At 40.8% G+C, this 26,953-nt stretch overlaps 1 protein-coding gene across 1 annotated transcript in view; it reads right to left on the reverse strand.

The window, feature by feature from the left end:
• LOC125451831 (grainyhead-like protein 2 homolog) overlaps positions 1-26,953 on the reverse strand; it is a 133,336-nt gene that overhangs the window by 12,673 nt on the left and 93,710 nt on the right. The window contains exons 8-11 of the mRNA XM_048529463.2: positions 20,258-20,352; positions 4,288-4,446; positions 774-861; positions 532-671 (exon numbers count right to left, since the gene is read on the reverse strand). Of these exons, the coding sequence (XP_048385420.1) occupies positions 532-671; positions 774-861; positions 4,288-4,446; positions 20,258-20,352 (482 nt within the window). The remainder of the gene's footprint in view (positions 1-531; positions 672-773; positions 862-4,287; positions 4,447-20,257; positions 20,353-26,953) is intronic.

The raw sequence follows: 26,953 nt of genomic DNA on the forward strand, positions 1-26,953 counted from the left end.
GCAAAACACTATCCACTTACCCCTCCTTATACATTCCATGTGTACAAAAATTACAAATATTCAAGAAAAAGACGACTTAAGAAGAAGTTATTTGCATAGGAGCAATAAACACATTAGCTTATTTAAAAGATAGTGCCTGCAGAGTGTGGCACCTTTAAAACAGCATTTTGCAATAAGCAGTGATCAGATAAGTCAAAGGTGAACAGAATTCGTTAAAAGCTCAGCAACCATAATAACTGGGTAATCTTAAATTTGACATTGAACCCTTTACTCCTCTCCCAAACAAACACTGCATGAATTCAATGCATCATTGCATTACATAATGTAACAATGGAGATGTATAGATTAAAATAGCTCTGGCTTCAAACGCTGACTTTATCAGTCAACAAGATCCACCCCATGGGGAAAGGGAAAGACAACTGGAGAAATATAAATGCAGAAATTAAATAAACATTACTGCTCCATCCATTAAAAATGAAGATGCTCGAAGATGACTCTGCCTTTCAGGGATGCAGGAGAGATTGATTTTACCTGCCCACTTCTCTGGAGGTTGCCGAAGTGAATGTCTGGTATGAAGAGAACTGGCTGGGATTCCAAGTCAGTCATGGTCTTGAAGAAAGTAGCATCACTTCTCTTCTGCAAGGCTGCGTTGCTTAATTTACCTTCTGATGCTGAAGACAGGCAGGAAACATATGATTATCCCAAAGGAATTTAAAAATAAAAATAGATTCTCAAGTCAAATTAAAACAGAATTCACAACTGAATCTGCTTACAAGGGTTTACTTGGTTTGCCGTTCCTGCAGCTTTCCCTTTCTTCCGGTTTTGTTTCCGCTCCTCATCTCGGATTTTCCTCTCTGCTCCCTGGAGAAAAAGGATCTGATAGCTAGAAATCTCTGGACTACAATTGTAAAGGCAAACAGCACCAGAACACAGGCTCTATTTGGACCTAAATTACAGAGATTGAATTTTGAAAAATCAAAATCTTGAATTATTTCTCTCTCCAAAAGTGGTTCACTTGAGCCTTGCAACAACAGTGAAAGTTAGGAATGAGCCAGTACTTGCAATGGAATGAACAAGCTAATCTGTACAGTGACCTATTGGTTAGGGCATTGGATTAGTAACTCAAAGATCATCATTTCACATGCCACAGTGAGACTTTGTTAACAAGAATCAGATCGGCTGTGCCTAACACCAGAAAAGGTAACCACAAAATCTGTCATACTGTCATTAAAAGCAAATTAGCTCAAAAATAATGAGTCACTTTTTCAAGACACAGATGAAATTTCTTCTCTCAGAGAGGAGTGAATCTGTGGAATCCCTCACTGCAAACAGCTAAAGGGGCAGGCTCGTGAAGTATATTCAAGACTGAGTTAGAGAGCTTTCCTTATCTGTAAAGGAATTAAAGGAGTAAAGGCAAGAAAGTGGAGTTGAGGGTTATCACATCAGCCATGATCTCATTGAATGGCAGAGCAGACTCAATGAGCTGAAAGGCCTACTTCTGTTCCTATGCTTACACTTTTATCTGCCATATAACTCCAATCCCACAACATGACTTTTGAAGTTATTTATAAGTAGCTACTATAAAACTGAATAATAAGAGAAACATTCAATGGATCAATCAGCAGAGTGGATTAGGCAATCAACACTCATCCTTATTGATTTTTAGGGGGTTATTGGTGCCAAAGTTCAAAGTGCAGTCTGGCAAGCAAGATCCAAACATCACTGTACTTGCAGAGACATATCCATCAGCTGACCTTCCATTTCTCTACCACTATCTCTGTCCCCATCAGCAAGAATAACCCACAGATTTGGGGGCAGAATGGAATGTAGCTGAGAGACCCTCATTGAATGCTGTGAACTCTACGACATTTCATGGCTACCAGCTAAAGATAAGAGCAAAGAAGCCTCTTGCTCAGTTCTGCCTCCTGCCTAGCTCTTGAACATTACTGGAAGGAAACAAAGGTATGGATGAGAGTAAGGGATTCCAATTATGCACTAAGTGAGCAGATCAAAAATTAGAAGTCACATCTACTGGAATGGAAATACAAGAACAGAAATAGGAGCAGAGCATTCATCCCTTTGAATCTGCTTGGCCATTCAACATAATCAGATTAACTTCTGATTCTCTCATTGGCCAAAGGTGTGTCCATTCAACCCTGAATATATTTAACGATTCAGTGTCTAATTCTTTATGACGTCAAAAATTTCAAAGATCACCCAACCCTCAGGGAGAAGAAATTCCTTCTTATTTTCATCTTAAATAGGTGGTCTTTCATTCTGGAACTGTGACAGGATTAGGGTTAACCCAAAAGCTCCAGCCTCCCCAAAACTGGTAAATCTACCCAGCATCTATCGTATCAAGCCCATGTCATCTGTTTCACTAAAATCATCTCTCTCATTCTTTGCAATTTCAAAGACTAAAGACCCAACCTGTTCAACCTTTCCTCATAAGAAATGCCCCTCATTTTAGGAATCACCCCTGTGGATTTTCTCTGAACTACTTCCAAAGCAATTTGGACCCTCCTTACACAAACAAGACCAAAATTGTACTTAGCAGTTGAGGTGCAGTCTCACCAATGCTCCATTTAGTTGTAGCAAATCTTCTTACTTTCATAATCCATATCCCTGCAATAAGGGTCAATATTCCATATGCATTTCTAATTACTTCCTATACCGCATGCGTTCATGTACAAGGATACCCAGTTTCTTCTGTGCCACAACATTCTGCACTCTTGCTTCAATTAAGTAATAACTTGCTTCTACCTTCTTCTGATTAGAGTGGACAATGTCACATTTTTCCACATTATAATCCATCTGCAATTTTCTTCGCACCTAACCTGTCTTTATCCTTTTTGCAGACTTTGTTCTTCTTACAACTTGTTTTTGTACTGTTAAGACTAGGGCTCAACATGAAAGATTAACCAATTTGACCTCATCCTCAGCTGCCTAACTGTTATAGGCCTTCTCAACATACCTGATCTATCCCAATGTAGTTGGCTCTTAGGAATGATCTAGGAAGCTGCTGCATTGTAGAAAACTGCTCCAAGTTATAGTTATTGAGGAAGTACTCTAATCACAAGGACTGCAGCATTTCAAGGCACTTTGGTGCATAATACTTCAGTGAAATGCCTTGGGCTGTTTTATTCCATTTAAGGTGCCCTTATATAAACAAAAGCTTTTATTTTGACACTGATGTGTAGCACAGAAACAAAATTATGGGAACAATTTCCATGAACTATAAAGACTCCAGAACATGGTAAAATTAACTGAACTCTTCATTAGAACTGCAATAACAAGGTGTGGAACTGGACGAACACAGCAGGCCAAGCAGCATAAGAGAGCAGGAAGGCTGATGTTTCGGGCCTAGACCTTTCTTCAGAAAATTTTCTAATGAAGGGTCTTGGCCCGAAACATCAGCCTTCCTGCTCCTCTGATGCTGCTTGGCCTGCTGTGTTCATCCAGCTCTGCACCTTGTTATCTCTGATTCTCCAGCATCTGCAGTTCCTACTATCATTGGAGCTGCGTCTGTGTCACTGCATAAGTACCTACAGTAGATGGTGCTCTCTCATTGTTTTAACAAGGTACAAAAATATTAACCTGACAGCTCCAATAGCTTTAGTCCCAATAAGGTCCATTATGAAACCTCAAATATTTGTGCAGGATTTACTGTGCAATACTGTATTGAAAAACGGACAAGCTGAAAGAGATCTTGATTTGAGGGAGCAAATAAAATATGTTTAAGAAAAGTTAATGGCTTGCCCAGCCTTAGGATTAGAACGCCTGTACAACCCGTGTCTGCGTGGGTTTCCTCCGGGTGCTCCGGTTTCCTCCCACAGTCTAAAGATGTGCAGGCTAGGTGGATCGGCCATGCTAAATTGCCAGTAGTGTTCAGGGGTGTAGGGGGATGGTTCTGGGTGGGATGCTTCAAGTGGTGGTGTGGACTTGTTGGGCTGAAGGGCCTGTTTCCACACTGTAGGGAACCTAATCTATTTCATTTTAGCAATAATCACACAGGCCATTTTTCTCCTTTAAGAAGGGAACTCGATGTGCACCTGTGATTGCACAGGTGCCTTTTAACGATAATAAACCTGTCATTCCTAAACAATGTTTTGGGAAGTTGAGAAGCCTTTTCTTAATGAAAAACAGCAGCCCCTTCAGCATTTCTGAAGTGGGGTCTAGGCCCAAAATGTCAGCTTTCCTGCTCCTCTGATGCTTCTCGGCCTGCCATGTTCATCCGGCTCTATACCTTGTTATCTTAGCACCTTCAGCATGCTTTGTGCACCACACCTTGTCACAGAACACTTTGATCTGGCAGTAGGCTCTGTGGATGGGTTTGTTGCTACGGTTGTTGTAGCTGTAGGTGTCGATCTGTATCATAAGGGGAAGTCCTTTCACCCCCTTTTGTGAGGAGAAGTCAGTGCTGAGACAATTCACGGTGATGAATATCTGGAAGAGAAAATGAGGAACTTAAATCATCCACAACCGGTTTATATTGACAAAACAGTGGCATCGACCAATTCAATGGCTCCCCAGGCAACAGACGCCACCCATTAACGGATTATGAAATGAAAAGAGTGAGATGGGTCCTGCTTGTTTAGGAAACATTACAATGGGGATTTATGTTGCACAGTGCAGGTGCAGCTCAGCTGTGAGCGGCAGGTCACCAACAAGCCAACTCTCCTCACAAGGAGGGCCATTCCCCCAGTGGAACCCACCCTCTCTCTTTGTTAAACTGATTGTTCAGTCTGAAGCCACCAATGCAAACACCCATAACCAGCCGGACAGGACTAACACCTTCACTTCTTCCAAAATGAGAGGGTGTATTTTCAGGCTCCTCTTATTTGGAATCAGAATGTGAGCTTTCTGCTGAGAACTGCCCCACAAACCGAACCCTGGGGTGGGGGGGTAAGGTACAGATGGTTGGAGGATCTGTGCGATCCAAGTGAGAAAATGGACATGTCCAACTAACAGTGCACCTGCAAAGAAACTTTAAAATTAAAGATATGCTGAACTGGAAGTTGAAGTGGGTGCTAAATCTGTACGCTGGATATAATATGATTTCCATCCTCACCTTCATTATAGGAACCAGGGGAAGGTCATTCAGTGTTTTCAGTCTATCCCATCATTCAATTATGTGGGAATCCCTATCTCAGCTCCATTGACACACCTTGGTTTCACAATACAAAACAGATTCATTGATCAAAACTAAACTCAGTTTTTAAATTAGAAATTAGATTAAGGCCAACAGTTCTTTAGGGCTGGAGTGGAAAGAAAGAGTTTTAGATTTTCATTCTCTATAGCGTAAAGAAGTGCTTCCAGAACAACACAGCTTTAATTTTCATTTCATTCTTCTTGTTCTGGACTCCCCTAACTGAAGTTATTCACTATTGATTCTCCCAATCTGATTTTGATACTTTTCTGTTTATATTTGCTCTAACAGAAAGGTAAAATATTTAGACACAGAGAGGTGACTAAATTAAAGGTAGTAGGGACTTCAATGACCTATTGGCATAGCAGCATCGAGAGAATTAAGCACAGGGTAAAGGGGTGTCAGATATATTGCTGTTTGTTAGGATGGTGGTCAGAGCATATCTTGACTGGTGAATGCCTTGAGAAGCCAGAAGTATCAGAGTCTGTTACCTGCTCCAAGGAGAGTTCGACCTTCCCATTCACACAATCAGTAAGAAAGGTATTTTGAAAATAATTAGTCTGGAGACTGAAACAGCTATAAATCTTCATGATGATACACCTCAGGAACGAATGTTAATCATCACTGTCCAAAGTATTCAACATTCAGGTATTGTTTCATTGAATTATAAAATTGTGGCTGTCACTCCAGTATTTAAAGAAATAAACAGTGATAATAACCTAGAAAACATCTTTTAGTTATTAAAATATCTCCAAATGCCTCATGTGCATGTTCTCAAACAACACTGCCTAAGGAGATATTCAGGTCTAGACAAAGTGAACATAACAATATGCCAAATAGGAGTTGGCCATCAGTCCCTCAAATCCATTTTCCTGCCTGAACGCCCCTCCTCAGACTCCCTTGAAGATTAAATATCAAAATAAGGTATTAATTGATGCAGCCTTCACTGCTTGCTGAGGTAGAGAATTCTGAAGATTAACAATATTCAAGGAAGATATTCCTTCTCATATGTGACTTCAATGGGAGGTTGTTTATTCTAAAACTGTGCCTCCTGGTTCTGGATAACTCTACAAGGGGAAGCATTCTACCTTCAGCATCCTTTATTTCAATAAAATCCCCTCTCATTACTCTAAGCTGTAACGAGTATGGGCCCAAAGACAGATCTTTCACTCTTGGAATCAATCTAATAGCCTCTGAACTGCATGCAAAAGTGGCCCTCCTTAAATATGGAGACCAAAACTCTACACAGCACTCCAGGCGCAGTCTCACCAACTCTGTCCAGTTGTAACAAGACTCCTCTACTTGTATACTCCATGCCACTTTTAAAAAAATGCCCACATTCCTGGGAGTCGTAATTACTCGCTGTAGCTACAAGATAATATTTTTGTAATTCTTGTACGAAGACATCCAGATCACTCTGCATCAGGGCTCTCTGTATCTCATTCCATTTTTTAAAAATTCTGCTATTCAATTTTTTCTACCAAAGTGAATAACTTCACATTTTCCTACAGTATATTCCATCCTCCAAAATTTTGTCCATTCATACAACTCACCTATATCCCCCTAGAAACTCTTTCGGCAGACTGATGTCTCAACATCCTAGCTGACCAACGTGCAATTCTCAGATTCCATGGACTTGATTTGCAGGACTGTCCATACCCAAACTCTGATCTTCAAGGACTCTGGTAGGACCAAGCATCCAACTAACTGCCTGCACAGCCACTTGGCTGACAGTGGTGATACCTCTTGACTGATAATAGGGACCCCAACATTCACCCTACTAAGGCCTGCTCCCCTCTGACATTCATATAAAGCTCTTTGCTTGAAGCATGTGCAGTATGTTTGCCATTTAAGTTGTTTGCACAAGCTGCAGACTAATGCATGGAATAGCAGTCACACACAGGACAGTAAAGACAAACACTCCAACAATGACAATGTGTAGTGATGTCGAGTGTTAGCACCCAGCAGCAAGGCACCCAAATTGGAAAGCAAATGCAACTGAGAACAATGCGTACCTCTCCAGCTCGGCATATCATCAGATCAGGTCAAGTTATCAACCCTCCAGAGCAATGACATTGAATTTTGAAACATTAGTCTTGTAAATTCTGTTTTACTTGTTTGTATAATTATTGAATTGACAATACATGCCCAGACAAAACATGTACATCAGTATGGGATATAAAAATATACAAGGGATGTTTTTCTTTTTAAAGAAAGGGGTATGTGTTATGTCTTACAGTCAGTATACATTTAAGAGACAGTCATTATCGACAGTATCATTGCATATGACCTGAGGGCATATAGGTCTCATATTCCAGCTTAACTTGAATCACTTGAAGAATGGCATATTACCTGAAATATGCTTCTCTTCTGTAACCTAACAGCTTACACTCATGTATGTTATGGTTGGTTGTAATACATGTCTGTTATATTCTTTATTACCATGTCCAGTTTCTTATGTCACAGGAGATAATATCGCCGCATTAGATAGAACGCCCTATTAGAGATAAACTTATAAGAAGTGTGTGTGCACTAAGAAAGGAATGTGAAGTATACAGAGATTGGCAGCCTCCAAGTAAATGGTACATAATTATGCACTAAGAAAGCCAGCTAAGAGCAGAAAGTGTGCATCTATGGGAGTGCAAATCCGTCCAGTGTAGGTGGGACAGTTGTGTCTCTGTCCCTGTGTGCAAGTCAACCTGGCAGAAACAAGTCATAGGGGTCCAGCAGCCCCCAGGTAAAGTGGTGAAGGGCTGAATGACGTGAAGGTTGGTCTGAAATAAGCCAAGATGATGTGGTGTGGATGGTGGTTTGCCAATACCAATGTGTGTGGACAAAGTATTGTGGAGAATAGTGACCATGGAGCAGACAGGGACATTGTTCTGAAGACACTTCTGTATGCTGAGTGGGTCACACATTCAATGTGCTACCGTCACCAGGGTCCTGCTCTGATTAACACGTTGGGATTCATGTCCAGTTTCTTGGGGAAGGAGAGAAGAATTGGAAGGTGCAAATAAATACAATGCAAACGCATGGAAACTAGGTAGTCAACTGCTCAATGGCAAAAACCATTTAAGGCTCGAGGTGAAAATTTGAGAAATTGATTCTCGATGTTAAGAATCCAATTTCTTCATTCTCACCATATTTCTCACCGCGCTTGCCGTTGCTCAAACCACACCAGAAGGGGAAAATCCTGCCCTATGTATCCTGCTCACAACTTGTTTTCCCTTTTATCTTTGTATGGTCAACACACTTGGCTGCAAAACACCCAATACCTTCATCAAAGTCATTAATATAGATTGTAAATACTGGAGGTCCCAGCACCGATCCCTGTGGTACTCCTAGTTACAGTTTGCCAATGTAAAAATGTTTCACTAATCCTGACTGTTTCCCACTTTTAATCCATGACCCATCCAAGTGGATATATCAGTCCCAACACCATGAGCTCTAAAATTGTGTAGGAACCATTTAGGAAGTATCATATTGAATGCCTGTTGAAAACCTATGTGCAGTATATCTACTCACTCCCCTTTTATCGGCCTGCCTAATCTTCTCAATAGATAAATAAATTAGTCAAACATGTTTTACAATTCAGAGACACCACCCGATTGTACTGTTACTATTGAAATGTCCTGCTATTTCATTAACAATGGATTCCTTTTTTCTTGAAGATGGTTGTTACATTGACAATTTTACAGTTACTGGGATATTTCCAGAATCTAGGAAACTTAGGAAGATTACAACTGAAGCATTGACTATCGCTCCAGTCCATTCTTTTAAGATCTTACGATGAATAGCATCAGGTCTAGGGGACTTGACAGTGTTTAGTTTCTTTTCCTAGCAACCATTCCCAGGAATTGAGATTCTTGGGCTGTGAGAATGAACTGGAAAAATCAGGTTGGTAGTGGATCTCAGGAAAATGAATTTGTGTAATGTCCACAAAATTTTTTTTTAAATTTAAAATAACCACACTAGGGATTTAGAGATGTATAATGAGGCAGGCTTGATGTGAGAGCTCAAGGAAAAGGAAATGCTATGGGGCAATAACCACAATATGATAGAATTCAACCTTCAGTTTCAGACGGAGATGTTTGAATCAGTTGTGACGGCATTACAATCAAGTTAAGGTAGTTACAAAGTCATGAGGGAGAAGCTGACTAGAGATGATTGGAAGTCAACAGGGGAGGATCTCTAGCAGGGAAGCCAGTGGAGCAGAAATGGCAGGGGCTTCTGTGGTAATTTGGGAGGCACAGCAGAAATTCATCCGAAGGAAGAAGAAACATACTATCTGTTGGTGGCAGTCGTGGGGGGGCAAGGACAGCAGAAAAGCAAACAAGAAACCACATTCTAAAGATTAATGGGAAGCAGAGAATTGGAGAGCCTTTAAAAGACAGCAGAGAATAACTTAAGAGAGTAATAAGGGGGCAGAAGATCAATTATGGCAGTAAGCTAGTTAGTAATATGCATGAAGATTGCAGGAGCATTTTTTAAAAATGATATCTAAAAAGTAAGAGAAAAGCAAGAGTAAACATTAGATCACTGGAAAATGAGGCTATCGAGTAGTAATGGAGAATACAAAAAATGGCAGAGGAACTTAATAGACACTTTGCATCAGTCTTCACCTGAAAGACACCAGCAACCTACCAGAACTTCAAGAGATCGGGGGGGTAGAGGAGAGTCTAGTGGCCATCACTGAGGAAAAGTTCTGAGGAAGCTGAATGGTCTAAAGGTGGATAAATCATCTGGACCAATTTGACTATAACCAGAGATTTGAAGGAGATGGCTGAGGAGATCGTAGAAGCTTTAAGTGGTAATATTACAGGAATCACTGGAGTCAGGGAGGGTCTTAGAAGATTGGAAAATGGCTAACATAAAATTACCATTTAAGAAGGGAGCGAAGCAAAAGACAGGAAACTATAAGCTGGTTAGCCTGACCTCAACCGTAGGTAAGATTTTATAGTCCATTATTAAGGAGGAGATTGTGAAGTACTTGGAAATTAATGGTAAAATAGGGGTCAGTCAGCATGCCTGACAAATCTGTTACTCATTACCTCCTCAAAGCATTGTAGGTTGGATAAAGAAGAGCCAGTGTATGATCTGCTTGGATTTCCAGAAGGTCTTTGACAAGGTGTTGCACAGAAGGCTGCAAAATCAGATAACAGCCCACAGTGTTAGAGTCAAGGTATGAATATAATATAGGCTGACTGGCAGAAGGCAGAGAGTGGGGATAAAGAAGTCTTTTTCAGGATGATAGCCAGTGACTAGTGGAGTTGCACAAGGGTCCATGTTAGGACGACAACTATTCGTGTTATACATTAATGTTTTGGATGAAGGAGCTGAGGACATTGTTGCTAAGTTTGCAGATGACACAAATATAGGTGGAAAGACTAGTAGTCTTGAGGAAGCAGCGTGGCTACAGAAGGACTTGGACAGGCTAGGAAAATGGCCAAAGATGTTGCAAGTGGAATACCATGTGAGAAAATGTGACATTATACACTGTGGTAGGAAGAATAGAGTCATAGACTATGTTCTAAAAAGGGAATAGCTTTGGAAATCTGAAGCAGAAGAGGACTTGGGAGCCCGGGTTTAGGATTCTCTTAAGGTTAACATGCAGGTTCAGTTGGTAGTTCAGAAGGAAAGCTCAATGTTCACATTCATTTCAAGAGAGCTAGAATACAATGGCAGAGATGTGCTACTAATTTTGTATAAGCTCTGGTCAGACTGCATTTGGAATACTGACAGCAGTTTTGGGTCTCAGGTCTAAAGAAGGGCATGCTGGCATGAGAGGGGCTTCATTGGAGATTTACAAGAATGATACCAGAGATGAATGGGTTGTCACATGAGGAGCAGTTGAGGACTCTGGATCCCAATGGAGTTTAGAAGGATGAGGGGGTATCTCTCTGAAACTTACAGAATACTGAGAGGCATGGATAGATTGGATGTGGAGAAGATGTTTCCATTAATAGGACAGACAGACTCAGAGAGATGGGATGGCCCTTTAGAACAAAGATGAGGAGAATTTCTTCAGCCAGAGGGTGATCAATCAGTGGAACTCAGTACCACAAAAGGCTGTGGAGGCCAAGTCATACAGCATGAAAGCAGATCCTTCAGTCCAACTCATCCATGCCAATTAAGTTTCCCCAAACTAAACTAGTTCCACTTGTCTGTGCTTGGCCCACTCCCTGTTAGTGTATCCACTCTGATGCCTTTTAAATATTGTAATTATGCCAGCCTCTACCACTTCCTCTGGTGCTCATTCCATATACACATCACCTCCTGCGTGAAGAAGTTACCCCTCAGGTCACTTTTAAATCTTGACCCTCTCACCTCAAACCTGTTCTCTCAAGATTTGGACTCCCCTACCCTTGGAAAAGTACTTTGACTATTTACCCTATCCATGGCCCTCATGATTTTATAAACCTCTATAAAAGGTCATTCCTCAGCCTATGACACTCAAGGGAAAAATGTTGCAGATTATTTAACCTCTCATTGGAGCTCAAGCCCTCCAGTCCCTGCAACAACCTATTAAATCTTTTTTGAACCAAGTTTAACAACATTTTTCCCGTAGCAGGGAGTCCAAAATTGGACGCAGTATACGAAATGTGGCCTGAGCAAAGTTCTGTACAGCCGCAACATGACAATCCTAACTTTTATACTCAATGTTCTGACCAATAAAGACAAGCATGTCAAACACATTCTTCACCATCCTATTTGCAACTCCACTTTCAAGGAACTATGTACCTGCACTCTAAGATTTCTTTGCTCAGCCACATTCTCCAAGGCCCTTCCATTAACTGCACGAGTCCTGGCCTAATTTGCCTTACCAAAATGCAACACCTCACTCTTACCTAAATTAAACTCCACCTGCCAATTCCTCAGTCCATTGAAAGGGTTGAGAGGGATATGGGCCAAATGCTAGCAAATGGGACCAGATCAGTCTATATCTGGGTAGCACAGACATGTTGGACTGAAAAGTCTATTTCCATGCTGTATAACTCTATGACGCTATATCCTTTCAAACCTTTCCTTTTCATGTAGCTGTCCAAATGTCTTTTAAATGTGGTAACTGTACCTGCATCATCCACTTCCTTTGGCAGTTTATTCCATATACACATCGGCGTCTGAGGAAAAAGTTGCCCTTCAGGTCCCTTTGGAATCTTTCTCCTCTCATCTTAAATATATACCCCCTTTGTTCTGAAATCCCCTAACCTAGGGAAAGACTTTTGTTAATAACTTTATCTATCCCCTCATGATTTCATAAACTGAAATAAGGTCACCCATCAACCTTCTATACTCCAGGGGAGAAAAGCCTATCCAGCCTCTCTTTTTAACTCAAACTCTCCAGTCTCATCAAGATCCATGTAAATCTTTTCTGAACACTCTTCAATTTAATAATAACAATCTTCTAGCTCTACACTTCTCATCATGGCTGGATTCCTTCCGAGAAACTAGTTTGGTCATTGAGTATTTTTAAGACAGAGATAGATAGGTTATTGGGTAGCAAGAAGATCAAGTGTTGGGGAGAAGACAGAAGAATGGAGCTGTGAAACATATCAAACATGACTGGATGGTGGAGCAGACCTGATGGGCTGAATGGTCTAATTCTACTCCTATGTCTTATGATATTCCTCCCTCCCTTTTACCTCTTGATTTTCTAGGATTTTTGAGATTTTAGTGGTCTTCTACCATATAAATACATGCAAATAGCTAATCAAAGCCTCTACTATTTTCTTTCTCACCCCCATTATCAATGTCACAGTCTTATCCTCTCATGAAGCAACATTTACTTTAGTTACTCTCTATGTACTAATATAAACCCTTGTTTGCTGCTGTGCTTCTTGCTAGTTTATTCTCATCTAATTTCACCTTTTTACAAGCCATATTTCTGCTGGTCTCTAAGATTCTCCCAACGTTCTGGCTTACATTCATCTTTGTGTCATTATTTTTTTTTCAATTTGGGACACATCCTCAACTTCATTGACGGGTCACAGATGGCACATCCTTTTGTTAGTGTCTTTCTACCCCAATGGAAATATCTATTTGTTTAGAGTCAAGAAATATCTCCTTAAACATATGCAACTTCTTATTTACCATTTTCATTTTTAAGTGTATTTTCCCAAACAACCATTACTCATGATGTCTTTAATCCTTTGCAAGATAATAAAATGTGAGGCTGGATGAACACAGCAGGCCCAGCAGCATCTCAGGAGCACAAAAGCTGACGTTTCAGGCCTATTCCCTTCATCAGAGAGGGGGATGGGGTGAGGGTTCTGGAATAAATAGGGAGAGAGGGGGAGGCGGACCGAAGATGGAGAGAAAAGAAGATAGGTGGAGAGGAGAGTATAGGTGGGGAGGTAGGGAGGGGATGGGTCAGTCCAGGGAAGACGGACAGGACAAGGAAGTGGGATGAGGTTAGTAGGTAGGAGATGGAGGTGTGGCTTGGGGTGGGAGGAAAGGATGGGTGAGAGGACGAACAGATTAGGGAAGCAGAGACAGGTTGGACTGGTTTTGGGATGCAGTGGGTGGAGGGGAAGAGCTGGGCTGGTTGTGTGGTGCAGTGGGGGGAGGGGACGAACTGGGATGGTTTAGGGATGCGGTGGGGGAAGGGGAGATTTTGAAGCTGGTGAAGTCCACATTGATACCATTGGGCTGCAGGGTTCCCAAGTGGAACATGAGTTGCTGTTCCTGCAACCTTTGGGTGGCATCATTGTGGCACTGCAGGAGGCCCATGATGGACACGTCATCTAAAGAATGGGAGGGGGAGAGGAAATGGTTTGTGACTGGGAGGTGCAGTTGTTTATTGTGAACCGAGCGGCGGTGTTCTGCAAAGCGGTCCCCAAGCCTCCGCTTGGTTTCCCCAATGTAGAGGCAGCCACACCGGGTACAGTGGATGCAGTATACCACATTGGCAGATGTGCAGGTGAACCTCTGCTTAATATGGAGAGTCATCTTGGGGCCTGGGATAGGGGTGAGGGAGGAGGTGTGGGGGCAAGTGTAGCATTTCCTGCGGTTGCAGGGGAAGGTGCCGGGTGTGGTGGGGTTGGAGGGGAGTGTGGAGCGGACAAGGGAGTCACGGAGAGAGTGGTCTCTCCGGAAAGCAGACAAGGGTGGGGATGGAAAAATGTCTTGGGTGGTGGGGTCGGATTGTAGATGGCGGAAGTGTTGGAGGATGATGCGTTGTATCCGGAGGTTGGAGGGGTGGTGTGTGAGAACAAGGGGGATCCTCTTTGGGCGGTTGTGGCGGGGGCGGGGTGTGAGGGATGTGTTGCGGGAAATGCGGGAGACGCGGTCAAGGGCGTTCTCGACCACCGTGGGGGGAAAGTTGCAGTCCTTAAAGAACTTGGACATCTGGGATGTGCGGGAGTGGAATGCCTCATCGTGGGAGCAGATGCGGCGGAGGCAGAGGATTTGGGAATGGGGATGGAATTTTTGCAGGAGGGTGGGTGGGAGGAGGTGTATTCTAGGTAGCTGTGGGAGTTGGTGGGCTTGAAATGGACATCAGTTACAAGCTGGTTGCCTGAGATGGAGACTGAGGGGTCCAGGAAGGTGAGGGATGTGCTGGAGATGGCCCAGGTGAACTGAAGGTTGGGGTGGAAGGTATTGGTGAAGTGGATGAACTGTTCGAGCTCCTCTGGGGAGCAAGAGGTGGCGCCAATACAGTCATCAATATAACGGAGGAAGAGGTGGGGTTTGGGGCCTGTGTAGGTGCAGAAGAGGGACTGTTCTACGTAACCTACAAAGAGGCAGGCATAGCTGGGGCCCATGCGGGTGCCCATGGCCACCCCCTTTGTCTGTAGGAAGTCTGTAGGAATCCTGTGCAATTGTTTTAAGAGATTAGTTTCAGACCCAAGTTTCTTACTTTCAAATTGAATGTGAAATTCTATCAATGTTTCGATCAGTCTTATGTTGAGAACCCTTTATTGAGAGATCATTGATTAAGCCTACCTCATTTTGCATTAGCCTGTTCCCAAGGTAGTTCCACAACACAAGAGAAACTGTCCCAAATACACTCCATGAACTTATTATCAGTCACCTTTGCCAATTTGATGTGTCCAACCTATATAAAGGATTCAAATCTCTTATTGCAATATCTCTTACAAATCCACATTATTTGTCAATCTATGCTCTGTTCTATAGTGCAATTATTGCTGCCAGAGACCTTTTTTCCCTTTGCTACTTTTTACATCCGCACAAAGTGAATCTGCATTTTGAACTTTCAAGTCAAGATCATTTCACACAATTGTGGCGATCTCTTAATTTATTAAAACAGCGACCTCATCTCCATTTTTCCTTTCCTATAAAAAAGTATTCATAAATATTCAGCTCCTAAGCTTTGATTATCAAGAAGCCAAATCTCTAAAATGGCTACCATATCATATCCATTTACATCTGCTTGTATTATATCTATTTGTTTCGATTTCTGTTTCCTAAGCTTCAGGTTTTAGCAGCCGAAGCTATGCCCACCAATGATGCAGCAATTAAAATCAGGAATGCCCAAGCAGCCAGTATTGGAGGTGTGCAAATATCTGAAAGGCTTCTTGGACTGGAGGAGACTTAGAGAAAGGGTGGAGGTGGCTATGCTGCAATTTGAACACAGAATTCTTCTTAAACAGATCAAAGGTGTGCACCATGCTAGATTGTCCACAGTTTCCAGGGATGTGCAGGTGGATTAGCCATGCCAAATACAGGCTTACAGGGATAGGGTATGGGGATGGGTCTGGACCAGATGCTCTTCAGAGGGTCAATGTAGACTCAATGGGCTGAATGGCCTGCTTCCACACTGTATGGATTCTATGATTCTAGAAGTATTGCTGAAACCCAGAGGCAGCATTGATCAGCAGGCACAGAAGCAATGAATGAGCCAGATTGTGAGAACTTAAACATCACTAAAAACAGACTGGAAGATTAAGCTTTTCATCTTGAACTCATTAGAACTAGCAGACAAGAAACTTGAAAAAAATTGTTTTATATAGCATGAGAAGTGGGCTATCATTGGCATGGAAATGCAGCAATGATAGTTAACTGTCAATCTTAATTCTCAGACAAAGCAGACTGGTCTGGGCATTGTGATGAGGATGCGGGGTTTGGTGGTTTCCATAATCCCTGTTATTGAAAAAAATTCAGTGAAGATAAAAATTACTGTTTGCTGATATAAAACAGTGGGTATTACATTTTGGTACAACAAACAGACTTAGGGGTTTAGAAGTTTGCATCACAGGTATATAGACTAGTTAAAAAGCTGATTAGCACACTTGCCGTCATTGCTGAGTTCTTTTGAGTATAGGAATTGGAAAGTCATGTTGAGGTTGTATAGGACATTGGCAAGGCCTTTTCTGGAGTACTGTATCCAGTTTTGGTTGCCCAGTTATAGGAGGGTTATTATTTAATTGGAGAGGGTTCAGAAGAGATGTTTACCAGGATGTTGCCAAGTATGGAAGGTTCGAGTTATAAAGAAAAGCTGGACAGGCTGGGACTTTTCCACCGGAGAATAAAAGGGTTACAGGTGATCTTGTAGAGGTTTATGAAATCATGGGGTGGGGTGGGGTATAGACAGGGTTATTGTTGTATTTTCCTTAGGATGGGACATTTCAAAACTAGGGGATGCATTTTTAAGGTGGAAAGAGAGAGATTTAAAAAAGACATGCAAGGCAAACTTCTTACACAGATGATGGTTTGTGTGTGGAATGAACTTGCTAAGGAGTGGTGGATGTGGGCACAGTTACAATGTTTAAAAATCACTTAGATTGATGCATTTAAATACACCTGTGGCAACAGATTTTTTGGGGGGGATGGGGGAAGGCTTAAAAAGATGTGCCATGTTCCTGAAACTCAAAATTCAGTAAAACTTCACCCGCAACAAGCTTTTGGATCCTGACACATCATGTATAACCCATGCAGGAAAGTACACACCATGTTTACTAAGACTAGCTTCTCAGATCACATTAACAGCCCAACAAATAGTCAGGATTTTGCTATATAAAAAAAAAATCAATGATTTGGTTTCTGAGGACCTGATGAGTAAGGTGCAGAACGCTATGTTTACTTGAAATGTCCTTAATCGTTGATTAGATGCTAAATACTTTACTGGACTTAAATGAAAATTCTACTGAGGAGTCACAATAATCAGATGGTCAAGACATTATCAAATTATTGCATTTGGTGACACATTGAAGTAGATGCCTACAGGGTTTTCCAATTCTTCTGTCATGATTTTGATGGAAAGCCCTGAGAAACTGCAAAGGATCAGCAAAGTCCCAGCTAACTACTTAGATCATTTCTTGCTAAGGAGTATCATTATGGCAATTGACTTTTGGAAGTTGAGCTAAGGGAAGCCCTATGCAGGGGTCACCACACAAGAAGCTTTAAAGTCATAAATTAAGAACAAAATCCTGCAGATGCTGTAAATCAGATAACTGAAAAATTTTGCATCATTCATCAGGTCTGGTAACATAAGCAGGAAGTGGGGAAGCAATGTTTCAGGTCGATATGAATTCTGGTCATAAATTCAGAACGATGACTTATTTCCTTTCTGCAGAGAGCCTGGCTGGCCTGCTGACTGCCACAGCAATTTAAGATGGAAAATCATTGACCTGGATGTTTTTCTAATGGTAGTCCTTCATGATTGAAGTATTTGTCCACGCAAGTTGGAAATACCCATTAAATAAACACATTGTTCAAGAATAATAAGAATTGAAAAATAGTCTCTCTGTTTATTTGTTTCTTGGTTATAGTAATGAGAAACATGTATAAATCCAAAAAAGAAAAGCACAGTAAAGAACATGATATTCTTTCACTATCATAGGCATCATTGTAGACATATTACAACTTCCAAAACGGATCTCTAAAAGGGAAAGCTGGTAAGTTGCACGAGCTCACAAATAGCCGAGAATAGTGAGAGTCCAAAAATCAAGGCTCAGTTTACCATGGGATGTTGTGCATGACTTTTAAAATTTAGTCTGCAACCAGGAGCATTACCAGAAGTCCACTTTTGTTGGTTGCCATCAGAAATCACATTGCTTTGACTTTCTTCTTCTGATTGTTGCTGCTTGCAACTGGACAACATGATTAACCCAATTTCCTGACTAGTTGCTCAACGCAGCTCAGAGCGGTCACTGTGAAAAGCCAAACTTGAACATTCATCCATCGATGCTGTGTCAGAGAATATTTAAAGATTTATTGTACAGCTCATTGTGTGCCAACCGCTTAGGAAGAACAGTCTTTGTACCTGCCATGTTTCACCAGTGAGTGCAAGTCAAAGCAACATTGCTGTCAGGTAGGAGTAGCAGCATCTTATGTCAAATACGCACATATTTGAAAGGAACGATTGAAAGCGCTAGGTTTGTTAATAATATGTACCTGACAAACTTTCTTCCTGCAGTAACCTTTCAAGTCAGTTCAACTATGACTGTATCCTAGCAACATAAAATGTCATAGTAAGTTTAATTGTAATGCTTAGTCACGCAGACAATACCTGTCTGGAGAGCTAGAGTGGAAGCTTAAAAGTTAAGCCTTATTTTAAAGAACTGGATTTAAATGCACTGGTTTTGTTTAAATAAATTGATAATTTGATTAGCTTGTATTTTGAACAGCTACCAGTCTCATATCCATCAATGGTGTTACAAACTATTTTTGGGTAAGGCTCTTCAAAAACTTAAAAGTCAACACAGAGACCACTGGCTATCCATTTACCAGAGGTATGTTAAATCAGTGGCAGTTATTCAATACTATCAAAACACAACCCTTCCCTTAATGGCCTAAATGGAATGGAACACAAGAGGAGAGAGTTGCTGACAATAGGGAAGTCTGCCTGTGTGACAGCTCTACTTCATCAGAGTCGAACATGTTCAATCGGGGCTTTTACAGGCCTTCCATGAGTCACTTCAGCTGTGCATTCTGTCTCAGTGGAAAGCACAATGGGTTTAACCCACTGACTTGAAAGTTCAGAGCCTCCCTCACATACTCTCTTCTGGACTTGATGGGTATTAGCTTCTTGTGGAAATTCAGAGTGTGTCTGTACTACATCAGCGCGGTAGGTCACAAAAATTCCCAGTTATTCTGAAGTGCATACATCTTGCTTCAGAAAACACTCATACATACCTCTAAATGGGTACAATGGTACATTTTTGTTTCTCTTAGCGACTCTAACAACTAGGAGATTTTATAATTTACTCCCAAGTATTGAATTTATAATACTGATCATATAGTTTTATGCCATGTAAAGAAACAGTTTCATATCAAGACTATAAGCCAATTGTGCTCAACTAGATTTATATTTTCTCTTCACTCACCCACTTCCCTGCTCCTATTATTATAGATGGGATCAAATTTCCTGTCCAGCATTATTGGTTCCTTGTCAAATCAATCAATCCTGTTTAAAAGGGACAACTCCACAACTCTACCTAAAGTTGGCCGTTCTCTATTTAGAAAGGTCTTCTTAATCATAGCCATTGAATATCTGACAGCACTAACATAATGGCAGCTTATGTTACTGCTCAAGGTAAATGACATTCCATCAAGTTTATTCTGACATGATCAGAGAGCAAATATTAAGAATAAAATCTTTCAGAGTACAATTGATTTGAGGTAACAATTTCCACCAAGTTGCTCCTGCTCCATTTACAAATAGATACGGAATCTCCTTCATTTCCAGTTATGGTGACAATAAGTCAACAAAATGTCAATTCATACAGTTTCTTTATTGCCACGTGAACATTTGCTGCTGTGATAACAACATTAGCCCTTTGATCTCACCTTTCAATTGCCAGCACCAAACGTACAGACATTGATTGACTAAGACAATATAACAAAAGGTAAAGCTAAATATTGGCCAGGACACGAGGATTACCTTTCAAAGGGCTTTTTTCAAAATCTTGTAATTGAGATCTTTTGCATCCACCTGAGGGGTAGGGGGCGACTCGGTATAACATCTTGTCCAAAAGATGGCTCTTGTTGTGACAGTACGTTACGCCCTCAGCTCTGTTTGGATAATCAGCCAAGATTTTTGAAGGTCCAATTGGGACTTGAACCTACAACCTTCTGTCTAAGAGGTAAGAGTGATTCCAACTCTCATGCACCAACAATAAAGACTGCTCCTCAAAATAAACTTACCTTGGCTTCCTCATTTACATCCCATGTGAAAGAGATAGCATTGTACGCAATTTCTTCAATGTTTCCAATAGTATTGAAGCTCTCTTTGTAATCAGCTGAAGGAAGGGTAGAGGGACAAAAAAAGAGATGAAAGTTAAAAATAATCACCGATTAAAAGATCAGCCTGCAAAATAAGAAGATTGATTCCAGGTTAAGGTCATGACTAAAATTTTTAAAAAAAGGTTCTTCTGCTGTTTCCTTGACGTCAATATCTTGGCTCTTGCACATAAACATCTCCTGAAATAATGACCATGGGATTGGATGAAAAGCACAATTGGTACAATAATGCCCACCAGAGAAGTAGAGCTGTCATCTGTGTGATCTGGCCTTCAAGTGGTGCTAGTTACACAATATTTATTATCTTTTTGGCTTCTCAAATGGCCCCACCAGTAGCGCAGAGTAGTAACTACAGGTTTTTCTTTGCCAGTATCACATATCTCATGAACATTTTCCTTTAAAGTAGCATGTTGGCAATCATTACTCATGTCATCAATCAATTTACAAGGAAGCTAAAAGTATAAAATGTATTAAACATAATTGAATGGATGAGCATAAGCCACAATTTTAAAACTGAACCTTAATGACAACAGGCACTCTTTTGTTCTGAGCACTGCCAATTAAATGACAGTATCCCAGCTTATTCAGTAGGAAGTAACCTGAGATAAGAAATGACGTGACATTTCATTGCACTTTACCCACACTAATATCAGGTACTGTATTTCAGTGTCACCAGTGCTGCAAATATTGCAGGCCAATATTCAGACAGACAGAGTTTCATAACAAGGAAGCAGGGTATTTTCAAGTAACAGATGAATTCACCAACACTAATTTTTTAATTCATTCCAGACATGAGGGCTGCACCAACTTGTTCCTGTTGACCAAGTTTCCCAAACTAAAACCAATCCCACCCAAATGCTCGTGTTGGGCCTATATCCCACCAAATATTTCGTATTCACATACCTGTCCAAATGTCTTTTAAATGCTGTAACTGTACCTGCATCTGCATCTACCACGTCCTCTGGCAGTTCATTTCACACAAACCACCTTCTGTGTGAAAACGTTGCCCCTCAGGTCCCTTTTAAATATCTCTCTTCTCACTTTAAAAATATGCTCCTTAATCTTGAACTCCCACACCTTAGAGAAATGACTTATGCTATTCACCTTATCTATGCCCCTCATGATTTCATATACCTCTATAAGGTCACCTCTCAACCTCCTATGCTCTTGGGAAAAAGTCCAGGCCTATCCAGGCTTTCTTTATAAAATTAGGAATACTAGAACAAAAGTACACTCTTTAGTCTCTTGAATCTGTTCCATTCAAGGACATCACAGCTAGTCTGGGGCCCAACTCCAAATAACTGCCTTTGTTCCGTACAGCAATAACATTTTACTTAACCAATCACAGTTATAAAATTAACAACTGACCGAGTATTATTCACAGAAGAGAGTTCCTAATGTTTACTACCCTTTCTGTGTGTGTAAGTGTTTACTAGTTTCATTCCTGAAATGTCTAGCTTTAATTTTTAGGTTATGCCTCCCCAATCAGTGAATATAGCTTTTCTTTATCTGCTTTGTTCCATATAACACCATGAAACCTTAGACCATATCACTCTGCTCCAAGCTACATGACTCTAGTTTGTGTAATATCATTGTGCAGTTTGCAGCTGGAGTCCTGGAGTCTTTCTGCTAAAACCTACATTCTTCTCAATGTGTGGTGCCCAGAACTGCTCAAGGCTGAACCAGGGATGTGCATAGCTGAAGTTTGATTTGGACGATCTTGTAAACTAGCCATCTACACACAAGACCCAGTCGTACTTTGGTTATTTCTCTGTGTCTGTCCATGGCATTTTGATTCTGTACGGACGTAGACATTCACATCATTAGGCTTCAATTCTTTCTTGCTTTTCAACATTTAGAAGCTGCTTTGTTCTAGTCTTTGTAATCCAGAAGGTGGCTGGTCTCACTTTTGCCTACGTTGAAATCCACATTTCACAATTTTGAAAAATGACAATCAAGACCTGATCATAGTTTGATACTTGTACGCATGTTGCTTATGATATCACACTGTTGTGTTGTTGGCAAACCTGGACATTTCAAAAAAACATCCAAGTTCTGAAGAAATTGGTGAATGTTTGAGGCCACAACACTGATGCTTGCAGCAGGCCCTTCATTTCATTCTGGCAATTGGAACAGCTGCTCACTATCCCCACTCACCTTCTCCTGCCAATCTGCCAATTTCCTAAGCAGGCAACTTCAACATCATCTAATAGTTTTTTAATGAGATACTATAGCAAGCCCCTCGAGAAAGCCTACAAATAACATCCATAGACATTCCCTGGCGACTACTTTTGTCACGTCTGCAAAAATAAATGTGCATTTGTTACATGCTTGTGATTAACTGCCTTTGTAAATCCACAGCATTCATTTTATTTGCCAGAATGCCAGAATCTGTGCTACATCTTCCTTCAAAACTTTTCTTTTAGTTTTATGTTAGGTTTAGCTTCCAGTCAGACATGACACACACTAGCAAGCTGCACTGTTGTGTCAGAAACCCGCAGTTGCTCATGGAAAAGGGGCTCCATTCAAGGTTGGGTTGACTGGAGAAAGGGAAGATTGTACTTGGGGTGGGAAACGGATGCTATAAAGCAATGTATGCCGTCAAAGAAAAGTGTATACCTAGGATCAAGGAGATATACTCCTGTTCCTCCCGATTCACAAACTGCGGGTATTTACTTTGTCCCCATAGATCCCCCACATCTCCTTTCAGATACTGGCTTTCACCAAGGGCTGAGAAACCAGCCCAATGTTCCACCACAACAGTGCTTTGCAAACCGTTTCTCGAGGTTGATGTTTAAAACATCGGAGGTAACTCAGTGAGCAATGGGGGATGGTTTGGTGGAGGGAAGAGTAAGGGTGGACATCTATGAAAACAGTGAGTATGGGAGTCTTCCTTGCTGCTTTAATGCTTACCACCCCAAATATTTCAGCATGAGCTCCCACCTTGGTGCCTGACCGCCGCATTGAGAAACTTTGCACTACAACATTTAAATAGCTTCTTAGGAGCTGTTGACTTGCTTGTTCCTTGTTCTGCCCAATTAAACTGGGAAGTGGGGCAGTTAGATACCAGGCATTTTTGGACTTTTAAAAAGCAAAAACATAAAGAAAGAAGCAGAAGTAGACAATAGCATTATTGTTCTTTTTGCTTACTATCAAGGTCAGTCACCAAGCACATTTCCAATAAGCTGCTAAAGAACAAAAGGAAGATAGAAGTTTTTTTTTACAGAACAAAATAGAAGACAAATTATATGTTAGTACACTGGCACTACTGGAACAATTTCATTACAAACATTAGAGAGGAAGATTCATCCTTTCTATCTCAGCAAAGCTCTACAGACACTCAAACTTCAGTGAAGAATGACCTCTATCTGCAAGCTGTAGCTCGTTGCTCATCTGGCATAAATTTAATCAGTGTGCATACACTTACTCAATGCTATTTTCTTTAATTCATGTATCTCCCCGAGAATACTTAATTGGCACCACATCCACAAACATTCACTGTCTCTACCACTGACGTTCAGTGGCAGTAGTATGCACCACCTGCAAGATGCACTGCACAATCCTACCAAGGCTCCTTAGTCAGCATCTCCCAAACTCATGACCCCTATTAACTGGAAAAATATGGGCAGCAAATACTTGGTGAGACCACCATCTGCAAGTTCCCTTCTAAACTACTCACCATCCTGACTTGGTAATATATCGCCACTCTGTCAGTGTTGATGGATCAAAATCCTGGAACTTACCTGCTAACAGCATTGCAGGTCTATCTATAGCTGTCTAAACTGAACAGTTAAAGAAGACAGCTCACCACTAACTTCCCAAGGGCAACTAGGGATGGGCAATAAATGATTACTCAGCCAGTGATGCCCACTGGATTTGAATCTAAAACCAGCTGCAAAATTAGCTCATTTATTATCACTTATAGATTCCTTGAACTCATATCTTCAACAGCCTTGTTGAATAAACTCCTGACAACTCAACAGCTTTCTACTTTTGAAACTTTGTTCTCAGGACTTCCCAGTCCTGGCTGGTTGGAGACTGCTACTAATAGCATTTCTGTCATTATTGATCTCTTTTCTCTAAATGAACCTTTCTCATGTATCCTCTACCTCTCTGTTTTAAAATTCAAGTCACCAAACACTTTGTCAATTATTTCTGGTGGAGGCTTGCTTTTAGTTTAGTTAAAATGACATTTCAGAGTAAAAGATCCCCCTAGGAATCAATAATCATATCATGGTCAAATTTAGCATTCAGTTCACAGGGAAGATCTTAGGCCAAAAACAACTGTGCTATGCTTAAATAAAGGTAATAATGAAGAAACAAGAGAAGAACTGGACTGGGAAAGGTGTTTAGCAGGAAAAGGTGGTTTTAGGATCAATTGAAGACATTTAAGAAAATAATTCATGATTCACAGCAAAGAAGAATAATTCTTGGAAGGGGAAAAGCCAAATGTAGTTAGGCAGCCAAATTAATGCTAGCATCAAATTGAAAGAAAAACATATAATATGGCAAACTTTAGTGATAAACCAGAAATTGAGAAAGTTTTAAAAACCAACATAAGGCAACCAAAATAAATATTGAGGAAGGACTTGGAGAGTGAACTTGCAAGTAATGTCCAGACAGACAGCAGGAGCTTGTTTAAGCATTTGAAAGGGAAGAGAGAAGCCAAAACGGACATAGGGTCCTTAGAGGATGAGGCTGGAGAAATAATAATGGGGAACTAGGAAATGGCAGAAGAGTTGAATAAATACTTTATTATCAGTCTTCACAGTCAATGACACAAATAGCATTTAAAAATGACTAAATATTCACATGAGGTGAGGGGAAATAATAAATACAATAAGCATCACTAGAGAAAAAGTGCTAGGGAATCTAAAGGGGCTAAAGACTGAGGGGTCCCCCGGGCCTCATGAAGATGCATTCTAGGATTTTAAAAGAAGAAGCTACAGAGATGGTGGATGCACTGATACTAATCTTCCAGGAGTCCTCAGATTCTGCAGAAGTCAACAAGGACTGGAAAACTGTTATTTAACATCTTTATTTAAAGAGGGGAGGAGACATAAAAAGGCAACAATTGGTCAGTTAGCTTAATGTCTGTTATTGCGAAAATGTTAAAGGGTCTATTATAAAGGATGTAATATCAGAACATTTTGAAATATATAATGCAAATAAGCAGAGTCAGCGTTGTTTCAGGAAGAGGAATTCATGCCTAGTAAATTTAATAAAATTCTTTGAGGTGGTAACAAGCTGGGTTGATAAAGGGAAAACGGTGGATATAATATATTTGGACATTGAAAAGGAGTTGGATGAGACACAATGCTTAATAAGATAAGAACCTGTGGTGTTGGAGGTAGTATATTATCACAGAGGGATTGGCTAATTAACAGAAGACAGGATAACAGGTTTATTCATCAGGTAACTCGTGGTGAACCAAAGGGATCAATGTAGGGGCCACAATTATTTAGAATACATATTAATGACTTGGATGAGGCAAGTAGATCTACCACATCCAAGTTTGCAAGTGGCACAAAAACAGGTGGAAAGCAAGTTGTGAAGATGGCACTAAGAACCTGCAAAGGAATAGAGACAGTTAGACAAGTGAGATTAATGTAGCAGTTAGAATATAATTGCGAAAATGTGAGGTCACGTACTGTGGACAAAAGAATAAAGGAGCTCAACGTTGTTTAAATGGGGAAAAATTACAGAAGAGACAGAGTAAGGAAGTTTTGCTAAAACTACACAAGGCACTAGTTAGGCCACAGCTGGAAGGCTGAAAAGTTTTAGCCCCCTTATGTAGGGAAGTGTTTACTGGCATTGGAGGCAGTACAAAGGTGGTACACTAGGTTGCTCCCAGGTATTGTTGAGACCACTACTTTTCACTCGTGGTTTTTATGAAACCCTGGATTCATTGCTGAAACGGTTATCAAACACAACCCCTTCCCTATTTTCTGCATATAAACCGATGTCTTCCCAGCTACCATCAGTTCTGAGGAAGGGTTCCGAAATGTTAACTGACTCTATTTCTTCACAGATGCTGCCAAACCTGCTGAGCTTCTAGTAACTTCTGTCTTTGTTGGCAAATTAAGATTCTTGGACTCTTTCAATTTATCACTTAACTCTGTCTGTTGGTGTGACAGTTGCAGTCTACAATCAAAGTTTATAACAATGACAGGCAACCTGATTGAAACATGCAAAATACATGCAGGGCCACGGAGCATAAATCTCAGAATAAGGAGTCACATATTTGAGACAGAGATAAGGAGAAATTTCTTCTCTCGGAGCGTAGTGAACTTGTGGAATTCAACAGAGAGCTGTAGGAGGCTGGGCCGCCAAGTACATACAAAGCTCAGATTGGCAGATTTTTAAATCAGTGAGGGAATCAAGAGGGAAAAGGCCAAAAAGTGAAGTTATGGATTATCAGATCAGTCATAACTTCATTAAATGGTGAAGCAGATATGATAGGCTGGATGGCCTACTTCTGCTCTGATATTTCATAGTCTTATGGATTTCTTGAAAATGCTTTTTAAAACAAGTCAGACTTGGAACAAAAAACTACATTCATTCCTAAAAACTGAAAGAACTGCAGATGCTGTAAATCAG

This window comes from Stegostoma tigrinum, chromosome 5, assembly GCF_030684315.1.
Source record: "Stegostoma tigrinum isolate sSteTig4 chromosome 5, sSteTig4.hap1, whole genome shotgun sequence".
Taxonomy (NCBI): Eukaryota; Metazoa; Chordata; class Chondrichthyes; order Orectolobiformes; family Stegostomatidae; genus Stegostoma; species Stegostoma tigrinum.